This window comes from Garra rufa, chromosome 13 (assembly GCF_049309525.1).
Source record: "Garra rufa chromosome 13, GarRuf1.0, whole genome shotgun sequence".
Classification (NCBI taxonomy): domain Eukaryota; kingdom Metazoa; phylum Chordata; class Actinopteri; order Cypriniformes; family Cyprinidae; genus Garra; species Garra rufa.
In genome coordinates, this window is record NC_133373.1 from 9762991 (window position 1) to 9775247 (window position 12257).

Here is a 12257-nt window from a genome sequence, read left to right on the forward strand (position 1 = left end):
CTCACTCTGGTTCATGTTCCTACAAAGCAATCACAGTTTATGCAAAAGAAACCTGACAATTTCACTGGCATATGTGGGACCAGAAAGAAAAGACGTGAAGGTATAATTCAGTCACTAGAGGGAGACATGGCCAGCCTATATAAATGCTGTGTATAAAAAAAAAAAAGAAAAGAAGAATCTTTAAGTGTTTGCCATTATTTTTATCATTTTAAAGATTGACAATAGATATTAGTTAAGATTTGTATGGTTTATTTTTTTAGGGGATACTAATAACATTGTCAAAAAGAGAAAACCAAAAAGAGAAGAATGTTCTCTCAAAGCAAAGATGTCTATTAATATGACAAGGAGATGCCTGATGTACAAGGTATTATCATAATGTGCTGGCATCAAGTTACAGGCAGAGACAGGGAGCCGTTAATGTTCATCTGGAGCAGATGGATGATTGTTTTCTATAGCGTACTGTATGTCCCTCAGCCTTAAATCCACTCCAACTCGACCAATACACATTAGGCGCCTTCATAAAAACCTGGAAAACTCTCCAAAAGCTCCATTATTAAAGGTTTATTGAATATTTTTATGATGATCAAAGCCAAATTTACTTTTACTCACAGCACAGCAGTCTGTAAATGAGTTAAATTATTTATTTTAATGGATATGTTAAGACTGTTAACTAGGTGACTTCCATAGTTTCATTACACTGAAAATACCAATACAGAAATATATTGTGATTGTGAACACAGAAAAGGGCAAAAACAAGTTCAGAAGGCCACAAATACAAATATCGTTATTGTTTTGTTCATAGACAATAACAGTAACTCTAATAATGACAAAAGTAAATCCATAATTAGCACAAATATATGTGCTTTATAATAAAAAGTGGTGCATCATGGGTCCAAAACAAATAAAAAAAATTATATAAAGAAGTGCTCTAATGATTTCAGTAGATAAAATATCCTTTAGCATAAACCTCAAAAATAAATTACTATGTTAGATATTAAGACATGTAGTGTTGAGGTAGGCAACATTCACAATGTAGGAAAATAGAGAATATCTTCTCAAATATTATTTTTGAAAATAATCATTGGTAATAAATCATATGTAATGCTTAACAAATATATATATACACACAAAGTGCTCTCAAAGAGTACTCTCTAATCATGTACTAAAACTTGGGAATAATAAGAGCCTTTACTTTTTAGTCTCAAACACAGTCATATGCCAAGGAGGTTGAAAATTTAGCTGGTGCTCCTTCATGAAATAAGAGTATTTGCCCTTTAAATGCATCTGCCTCAGTATACTAATTTACTTTAACAAAAGGGTTGTGCTTTTGTGTTTTTTGTTTTATTGGTCACACCTTTTATGTTTGGTTGGATTTAGTGTCTTGCGGACTTGCAGATTTTGTCATAGACTTCAGGAAATGCACCATCACAGTTGAGTTGCTTTCTGAGTTTATGGTACAATGTGCCATCGAACATCTCCCAGAATTCCTGTCGGTCCATGTATACATCAGCATACAGCATCTGGAATCTAGTGGTGGAAGGAAAAACTTGTGTTATACAATACCCTACAGAATTACTTCAACAATTATATTTTAAAGACCTTTTCCACAGACAGTTTTACTAAACTGGTTGTTAAATTTTAGCCTATTTTTTATATTGTGGTACTACCAAACAAAATAAATGTGAAAAGTATTAACTGACCCATGAACTTCTCTGACAAACTTCTCTAGCTGCCGTGTGGATGATCTGGCCTCAAAATGTTTGACTTTGGGCTCCCCATATGCTCCGATATCAACATACAGTTCATCTTCATCTCCTTTAGGATGCACCATTCCTGGCTGGTTAGGCAGTATGAAAGGACAAAGCCACAGAGGATACACCTACAACACAAACATAACCACAAATGATAAGTCAAAATTTGGAATTGGTACTTTAAGTTTTTAAAATGTAAAATAATAATAATAATAATAATAATAATAATATTGTGAAATATTACAATTTCAAACAATTACATTTTCATCAGCCATTACACCAGTCTTTAGTGTTACATGATCCTTCAGAAATTATTCTAATATGCTGATTTGGTGCTCAAGAAACATTTGAGTTTTATTTTCAATCTGAGTTTTAGTAGTTAATATTTTTTTGTGAAAACCTTAATACTTTTTTTTTCTCAGGATGAATAGAAAGTTTAAACGTATAGCATTTATTTAGATTAAATTGATCTAAACTGATAATAATTTAAATCAATTTAATGCATCCTTGCTAAATAACGGTAGCTTCACTGTAGCTAATGGTACATATATTAGTAATACTAGCTCTTTTTCCATCACAGACATTATTCTGCTATAGAGCTTTTCAGTTTGCAGACATAAAACCTGGATGAGAACTGGCTTTTCAAGTCATGCACTCCCTCAAGAATTTCTAATGGGTTTTCAGAATAGCAGCTTTCGATTTTTGAGTAAAATAAGGTCTGTGGTAAACATTACTGGAACAGACTGACACATTTTGTTCTACAATCAAATATATTTTTTGATACCTGCTTTCACATGCAATAAATATGCAATTCCTTATTGAAGGTTTAGCTTAAAGGGATAGTTCACCAAAAATGAAAATTCTGTCATTAATTACTCATTAATTACACCTCACTCATGTCGTTTCAAACACGTAAGACCTTTGTTCATCTTCAGAACACAAATAAAAGATATTTTTGATGAAATCTGAGAGCTTTCTGACCCTGCATAGACGCAACACAACTGACACGTTCAAGGCCCAGAAAGGTAGTAAGAACATTGTTAAAATAGTCCATATCACATCAGTGGTTCAACTGTAATTTTATGAAGCTCTGAGAATACTTTTTGTGCGTAAAGAAAATAAAAATTACGACTTTATTCTAGTGTTAATTTCACTGACAAATAATTTGCGTCATTATTTTCATCAACAATATTCTTTCACCAAAGAAAATGAGACGATAATGAAATAAAACTCATTTTGAATGGTAAAAATTATGACGAAAATCAAAAAATCAAGACAAAAATTTTAGGGAGGGATGATTTGAGAGATGATCGAGCTACAAAAAACAGAAAATCACTTACTGCTCTTGACTGAATCACTTTAGTAGCCCTAATGAAGATTAGCCAAAATGTATTTATTAGCCTATATAACAACAACTGGTATTTCATTGAAAGAAGACCATGTTCTTGTTCCTTTACGAGAAGAAGTTTCATTTCATTTTAATATAAATGCATGTTGAGTGTCACGGCAGTTGAAATCTGTGTCTATTATGATGAAACCTTAATGTCAAACCTATATATTTAGTTTGGAAGTTTTAGAGAAATGCTTAATAGATGCACTGGAACTAAACCCATTAGATTTTAGCCAACTAAATCTACTGTATCTAAAATCTTATGATATTAAATTGACTAAAACTAAAACAATTAAGATGACTAAAATATGACTAAAACTAAAGGGCATTTTAGTCAAAAAGCCGGCGTTCTGACATATGAGATGAGCTGCGCCTTGTTTACAAGCAGAAAAAGACCCACATTGTACATAACATGTCTGAAGATTTCGACAGAGAGGATGACTTGACAAATTTTTGCCAAGCCTTACTTATTCGAAGCAGAATATACAGACAATGAACTAAAAGAGATAAACGATGCACCACGATGCACCACATGCATGCATCGTGATACTCTCATGATGAACACACGTCAAAGACTAACACGGAAGAGAAGAAATTGTTGAATAAAGTCATTATTTTTGTTTTCTTAGCACATAAAAAGTATTCTTGTAGTACAGTTAAACCACTAATGTCAAATGGATTATTTTAACAATGTCCTTACCACCTTTCTGGGTCTTGAACATGTCGGTTGCATTGCTGTCTATGCAGGGTCAGAAAGCTCTCAAATTTAATCAAAAATTTCTTAATTTGTGGTCCAAAGATAAAAAAAGGTTTTAGAGGTTTGGAGCGACATGAAGGTGAGTAATTAATGACAGAATTTTCATTTTGGGGTGAACTATCCCTTTAATTTTTTTTTGGAATAAACAGTATACATTTATAATATTAGCTATCAGTTATCACCTAATTTGTGTATGTTTGTGTGTGTTTGAACATCTCACATTAATGTCTTCGTGGAAGCGCAGGATGGAGGACTTGATGTGCTTCATGGGGACCAGCATGTCCTGCACCACGTGGTGTTGCTCGTACAGCTTGCGGATGGTCTCTCCCTGAGTGAGCTTCAGCAGGGAGATCTTAGGAGGAACCATCCAGCCAAACACATACCTGAACAATGGGTTATTCCCAAACGGGATGATGTCCTGAAAAACAAGGAATGGTTGATGAAAATAAGCTGGAAAAGTTTTTTTTCTTGATACAAGTAGTTGTAGAATAAGACAACAGAAAAGTTAAATGTTCAGATATTAAAGGAAGTGCTGTTAGCAAATGTAAGTATGTGTGTATGCGTGATCAGAAAAGTCATGTTTTACAGTAAAAGAAACTCGTGACCTTATCCATCTTAGCTTTAGCTGCATAATTTATTGAGTAATGTTAGACTAGTGCTGCCAATCAACAAGACAACGCACACTTCCTGTAGCTAATGGATGGTTTTAGTGGATATAATGCATCAAAACTGTGTGTGAGTATGTTTCAGAGTGAAGGAGAAAGGTTAAGAGAGATAGTAAGAAATGTGGCTTGATTACAATGGAAGAGAAGGATAATAGTGTTCTCTTTAACTATGCATTATGGGACAAGTGAAAAATGCTATAGCTAATGGAACCATCGAGGAGGAAGTGCATGTCTAAGTGTCTCCAACTCTTGATACACTGAGTGTACACCACAAACCAAAGCCAAATTGAAAGTTAAAACTTCTAACAGGCCTTTTCAATAAGAGTCTGATATTAATAATACAAGATACAATCATAATACGGTACTAATCGTACAGCAGAATGTTAGCATGTCTTTGTGGAGATCATAATCGAATACTAAACTCCTTACACTACATTGGACTAGAATAAATAAAATGGCTGTGTTATGGGATACTTATTGAGACATTAAAAAATGAATAAAAGTGAAAGATTATGTGTATCTTTAGCTAGATGCATTTGCATCGTAACCAAATGGTTCATACAGTTAGAATAACAATAGGTCAGCATTTCTTAAAAACCTCTTGTAGATTGCAAGATTTCCAGTGGGAGGTGCTAACAGCATCTATTGTTTGTAGCCCTTTCGTCTTCAGGTATAAAGTTCTGTCTCAAAGACAGAACTTTGGGAGAAGCTAGGACCCTTACAAGAGTTAAAATTGTTTGAAGGAAAACATGCTAATATCACTGCTGAAAAGCTGCTACGCTACAACCTTCAATAAGTTATTCTTCCCACAAGAAGTTTGGTCAAGCTTACTTATTTTATGTATTAGAGAAATTCAAGTACATTGGCAAGGAACCCGAACAGCTACTCAGCCAAATACAGCAAAATCTAACAAATTGGCGAGCCAGCCAGGGGATACTCACAAGAAGAAAACTGACCAAATGCAACAAGAAGTGAATAAAAGTCTTAAGTGTCTTTATCTTTGATGCAAAAATTTTTGCTTTGAAATCACAGGAATAAGTTACATTTAATTTTTTTATTTATTTTTTTATATTACTTTAATATAATTTTTTTTCCACTGTACTTTGGTTCAAATAAATGCTGGTGCATTAAAAATCGTACTGTTCAAAAACAGTTTTGACTGGTAGTGTGTATATATATATATATTTCCTCACAGAAATAAATTAGATTTTAAAATATACTAAATTTGAAAAAAAACTGTAACATATATTACACAACATTACTGTTTACTGTATTTTTGTACAAATCAAATAAACATAGCCTTTCTAAATTATATGACCCTTCTAAATCAGGGGTTTTCAAACCTGTCCTGGAGCCTCCCCTGCCCTGCACATTTTGCTTGTCTCTCTCATCTAATACACCTGATTCAAATCATCAGCTCATTAGTAGAGACTGCAAGACCTGAATTGGGTGTGCCTAATAAGGGAGACATACAAAATGTGCAGGGCAGGGGAGGCTCCAGGACAGGTTTGAAAACCCCTGTTCTAAATCATATGGTGTATGTTGTGTAAATTGAAGAATTTTTGCAAATCAAGGTATGTGATTCTCTACACCTGTCTTTAATCTGTTGTTAATAATTAGTTAGGAAAACAGTGAACTTAAGTAAAATGACTCCATACAGCCACTAAAAATCACTGTGACTGTTATTTCTTAAAAAACAGACAAAATATAAAAAAGATCATTTGGCAAGTGTTGTTGAGTGAAATTTTCCAGAGTCATTTACTTGTAATTCCCAGAAGATGCTGCGGGTGTGTCTGTGGTAATAGTGCCGGAGAGGAATGTACTCCACTGCAACACGGTTTTGCTTCAGGAAACCCTCCACATGCCGAAAGAACCATGGCTTATAATAGTAACCTATACAGTTAGTCTGAAAGACAAAGAGAAAATGAAATGGTATGATATCCACAATTGTAGATAAAAATGAACCAGTGCCACTCAGAAAGTTGGCTCCTCGGTGGCCAATGCCAATATTTAGAGAACTAGCAACTGGGCCACAAAAAAGTAAAAGCAATCAAATTTTGCATTACAAATATTCATTATCACCTTTTCAGGCTCTGCATGATCTGTCATGGTGCCTGTCATAATCACGGCCTCGTCCCGAGAGTACTGCAGTCCCTCTACAAACTGGTTCTCCTTATTGGCGGATTCCTCCGCAAACTTCTTGCAGATAGCATCCAGGCCGCATACAGGCTCATAGCGAAGCTTCACCCATTTTCGAACTGGGATTATCCGGATCTCTGCCGCAACCAAGAATCCCAGAGTACCGCAGGACCAGGGAACAGCATAGAAAAGGTCCGAGTTTTCTTTCTGTGAGCAAGCATTTTGTTTTAAAACATTAGCTTTAACCTTTCCATGTTTGTGTGTGTATTTTATTTCATATGTAACAATGAACTGACCTCCGTGCAGCGGACCAGACTTCCATCAGCCAACACCAGCTCAAAAGCCACACAAATGTGCTGGAACAGGCCATAGATGTGAGATGAAGACTCAATGCCTGTTCCCATTACCAGTCCACCTGAACACAACATTAGACAATCATAAGAGACATTTTTTTGATGGGGAAGACTATCACAATAAATGGCTAAAACATGAATTAATAGTATACATTTAATGCGAATGTATTTAATATTACGCTACTGTTGAAAGTTTTTTATGTTTTTGAAAAGTCTCTTATGCTCACACAGCTGCATTTATTTGATTAAAAATACAGTAAAATAACAATATTGTAAATAGGGATGCACTGAAATTAAAATTCTTGGCCAAAGGCCGATTACGGTTTTTCGTGTTTTTCGTCCATGTATTTTGCCCATTTTTTTCACCATGATAAATACACAAAATTAGCTTTTTATAGTTTTGTCTTGCTTTTCAAAGAAAAAACATTACAAAACAACAATTAAAAAATATTTATTTAACACTTTACATTTTTAACATTCTACTATACATTATAGCCTACCAACAAAGCACAATTTAACTTCAAATGAATAAGTTAGTAAAATAATATTGTTTGGCCATTTTTAAGACCCCCTTCTTGAATCAGGCATGTGTTTTAATGTACAAATAAATGCAGCCTTGCCGAGCAAAGGAGAATGTTATAATAAATGTATTAATAGAGCTGTTGTAATGATTTTTTATTATTTTTGTGTTACTTTTATGTTTTACAGAACAACAGTAAAATTACAATACTAACATTTATGAATGTTGACTTTTATTTTGGCGGAAACCCAAAAGAAGTCCTCAATACTACTTTTTGCTGACATTTATTATTATTATCAATGTTGAAAAACTTGCACCATAGAAAGTTTAACAGAACAGTGTTTGTTTAAAATGTATTTATTTGTTTTATTTTTAGTATTTAATGTCAAAGTGTTCATTTCAATAAATAAATAAATGACCTTTTGAAACTTTGGAATTGTACAGTTTATTAAATCTGAACTGTATGTTTATTTATTAAACTATACATGCACATACTTCCCCTCAGCACAAAACAAAGAACTATTATAACATTTGAACACTTTTTACATTTTAAATACAGTTTATAATTTTTTCGTCTATGCTACTAAAGTGTGGGACATATTTCTGAGATTTTTGTTTCTATCAATAAACGATAAATAAACCTCATAATTGGCTAAGTGCCAAAAATGCACGCAACAGGTGACAAGTACAGTCAACAACAATTTGTGCAAAAATGAAGACTGTGATGAGATTCAAAATGCACTATATAAAATTTGGCTAATTATCACGCTGATTAGACATGTTAAATTTCCTATAGTGCACTTAAAATATCATTTAATTTTCTTCATTATAAAATATATGTGTCGAAGATACCTTTTTTTTTAACCAAAATTAGCATTTTGCATTACTATGTGAAGATTATTTTAAATCTAGGCACTGTGATTTGTTGTGTTTGGGTTACTTTTAGTTGGGATCTGCTGTAAGTAACATTTTTAATACTAATAGGTAATTTTTACATTTCCGAACAATAGTTCTCCCTACAAAATTTTGTGCTTCTAAAGCTTTAAAAAGGAGTAATGGAACACCAAAGTCAACCTATTCAACCAAAGTCAACTTAGAGATTAAAAAAAGAAAGTCAAAAGTCCAAATAACTGACCTTTGATTACAGATACACAACTCTAAGTGGCTTTCATAAATGGTATTGTATAAACCGATCGCTTTCAAACGGTGCTTGCCGTATCAAAGATATAAGAATCAATACATGCGGCCAGAAATATCTCATATCGTTCAACACAAAAACACAACACACTTTTCCCATGTCTTATTACCAAGTACAGTGTCTCTACAGAATTACAAATGAATTTGAAGGAGAGTCCGTGTAAAACATTTCTCCGCCGATGAGCGCTCTTTTCTGGGATCTATAAACACTTTCAGCATTAGGACCCGTATCCGCCCTAATCAAATCTGCCTCATTGAAACAGGGACTATGCTCATCCGTAACCTAATTATGAGCAGCCTCTGATGCACCACACACGGCATATAATATTGATCAGGAGAGAACGTTATGCTCCATTTAAAGAAAGGGAATATCTGCAAGTGCTCAGAGACATTAAACAAATCCCTTGTGGTGTATGGGAGAGATTATACAGGTCAGAGATGATTTACAATATTCATCTAAATGGAGAGAAGTGTTACTGTGTGCTGAGAAGAAAATGTTCAAATGCATCTAGACGCCACATAAATAAGAGTTTGCTGTAATCTGAGACTCGGTAACAAACAAGCATAACTAGGTTTAACACAGATGCAGGAAAAAAAAATATGTGAACCCTTTATAAATTGAAATATTATGTTATATTATATTATAATATCTTACAGAAAATGTACTACAGAGCCACATCCTCAAATACAAAGTAAGTTGTTTTGGATAAAAACCATTTAGTGAATAATTCAATAATTAAACATTTGTTTATTCTTTTTTTTCTCATAAAACCTACCAACTGTGAGGTCATCGAGTTCAGGTAACACAGGTAGTGTCCAGCCAATAGAGTTGAGCAGAGCGGTCACCTGACCCATGTTTGCTAAGGGTTCCACACGCACCACCTAGAAAATGTAACATAAATGCTAGACATATGCATATTTCCTCACTTTACATTGTATTATTGCTAATAATCACATATGTGACCCTGGACCACAAAACCAGTCTTGAGTAGCATGGCTATATTTGTAGCAATAGCTAAAAATACATTTATGACAAAAATCATTACAATATTAAGTAAAGATCTTGGATTTTGGATAAATTTAGCATTGCATCACTTGCTCACCAATGGATGCCGTCAGAACAAGACTCCAAACAGGTGATAAAAAGTCACAATAATCCACAAGACTTCAGTCCCTCAAGTATAAGCATAAAACTGCATATTTGTAAAAACAAATTAATTATTAAGACATTTTAAACTCAAACTGTTGCTTAGTCTATCCATAATATTGCTTTCTCCAGTGAAAAAGTCCTAGTGTTATTATGGATTTTAAATGCTTTATTGTTAAAATGTCTTAATGACGGACTTGTTTATTACAAACATGCAGCTTTTCACTTCACAAGATGTTAATTGGTGGGCTGGATGTGGATTTTATCAGCTGTTTGGACTCATTCTGACGGCACCCATTCACTGCAGAGGATCCATTGGTGACCAAGTTCTGTAATGCTGAATTTCTCCACATCTGTTCTGATGAAGAAACAAACTCATCTACTCTTAGATGGCCTGAGTGTAGTACATTTTCAGCAAATGTTTATTTTTCAGTGAACTATTCCTTTAATTTTAAATAAGGAGAAGAGATTTAAACAATTTTACTGTAAAAAATTATATCTGGCAACAGCTACCTGCCGTTTTGTGTCCACCTCCAGAATGTCCATCATGTTAATCATGATGTTCTTGTGCGTCTTCTTGTATTTTCCCACCCTGAGAGATACAGTCAGCCATCCTGGACGACCTGTGCACATATGTTTCTTCCCTCCCTCGTTTTTCCATTCTCGCACCTAGAAAATATAAATGGACACATTTTATTAAAACCAAATTGCAATAGAGTCTCATCAAGTTTATACACTCATATTTTTTTTTTACGATGATTTAGCAAAAAAAAACACAAAAAATTTTAATTTTTAAGTTAACAGTAACTACACTGGTGCACCTGTCACGTTGTGTCGAATAGTAGGGGGCGTGTCAGTAACTTTTCGCCACGCCCCTACTTTCACCACCTCGCACAACTTGCAGAGGCTGCCCGCTACTTTTTATCGTACCACCTTTTTTTTTTTTTTTTTTTTTCAATTTCTTTGAAGAGGCACTGCCTATTTTTATAGACAGCCGTTTGCACATTTAATGTTTTTATATATTACATGCATTTCTGATTTGTATGCATAACGCATTATCATCAGTGCAATCCTAAAGTATATGGAATATTAAATTACAAATAAAAACATAACAAATTAAGCATTTAGCTAGAGGTTTTGCAGTTACCTGTCTCTGAATATCTCTGACTCGCTGGTCGTGCTGCTTGGGCGCTGAGCACATCTTGAAGATGATCCACGCACGAAGGTAATAGTACACATCAAAGACGACGGACAGGGGGAGCAGAAAGAGGCAAACGAAGATCCATCTCTGGTGTATTATCACGTACTCCAAGCCCTTCACTTTAATCCATACCAAAAACAAAACAACTAACCCTCCTAAATATAACAACGGATCCATTCCGACAGCTTTTTAAATCACGAATCGTCTAATTACAATTTAAAAACGCATGGAGTTTATTGCTGGCTTCACGAAAATACCACATACATTAGCGCTGTCTCATAAATTTAATGCGATTTCTTGTATTCCTTCATACGCGTAATTTCTTCGCTTGCACGCGTACTATTTGTCATCTATATTTTGCTTGCTGTTTAGGAACTTGGCCAGGTGGTTTAAGCACCGCCCCCAGTATGCTATGATTGGCTAGTAGCGCGTCAAATCAGATGACGCCAGTGGTTGCGTATCGTCGGTTCAGCCAATCACAAGAAAGAAACACCGTCACACCATTGACTCAGTGAGATGTGTTCATTCCATACAGTAGTTGAGAAATGAGGCGACTAGTGATAGCAGTACAGTTATAGGCATACATTTCCGCTTTATAAAGACTATTCTTTCCTTACTTAAATACTACAGTTTAAAAGTTTATTTTCCCGGGTTTAGACGAGGTGGTTTCTAATTATGAGTACAATAAAGTCTATGGTTCAAATTAATAAAAGACTATCCATTTTTGGTTCACAGAACGTTCTAAGAACGTTATTTTGTGGTTAAAAATAATCAAACAGAACCCATTCTAGACTGCTAGTTTGGTTTTCAGCCTTTGTCTGAAGAATTCGACCCCAAACTTTCCTCAGTAAGACATAAAAAAATGTATTAAGAAATGTATTTTAGTATCCATAAATTGGCACTCATGCCCATTTTAATAGAGCTGTTTTGAGTTACACATAAAAAGTACCTAAAATTGCAATTTCAATATATATTTCATATCCAGTAGATAAACAGATAGGAGTAAAATTACTTATGAAATTGCAATTTTATATGTACTTAGTTTGTGCTTTTTATGTTGTATTTTTATTTTTATGTATTTATGAATACATATAGATGAAGTAAAAACTTCACATACTCCTTGCAGAATCTGCAAAA

At 34.1% G+C, this 12257-nt stretch overlaps 1 protein-coding gene across 1 annotated transcript; it reads right to left on the reverse strand.

Annotated features, from left to right (window-relative positions):
- Positions 1-232: 232 nt before the first annotated feature.
- dhcr24 (24-dehydrocholesterol reductase) lies at positions 233-11478 on the reverse strand. Its single transcript, XM_073816608.1, has 9 exons — positions 11067-11478; positions 10433-10588; positions 9549-9654; positions 6999-7117; positions 6646-6909; positions 6326-6469; positions 4119-4316; positions 1701-1879; positions 233-1527 (listed from the first exon to the last, which is right to left on the reverse strand). Exons 1-9 carry the CDS (start codon positions 11295-11297, stop codon positions 1374-1376), a joined length of 1551 nt encoding a protein of 516 aa, XP_073672709.1. The 5' UTR covers positions 11298-11478; the 3' UTR covers positions 233-1373.
- Positions 11479-12257: the final 779 nt, after the last annotated feature.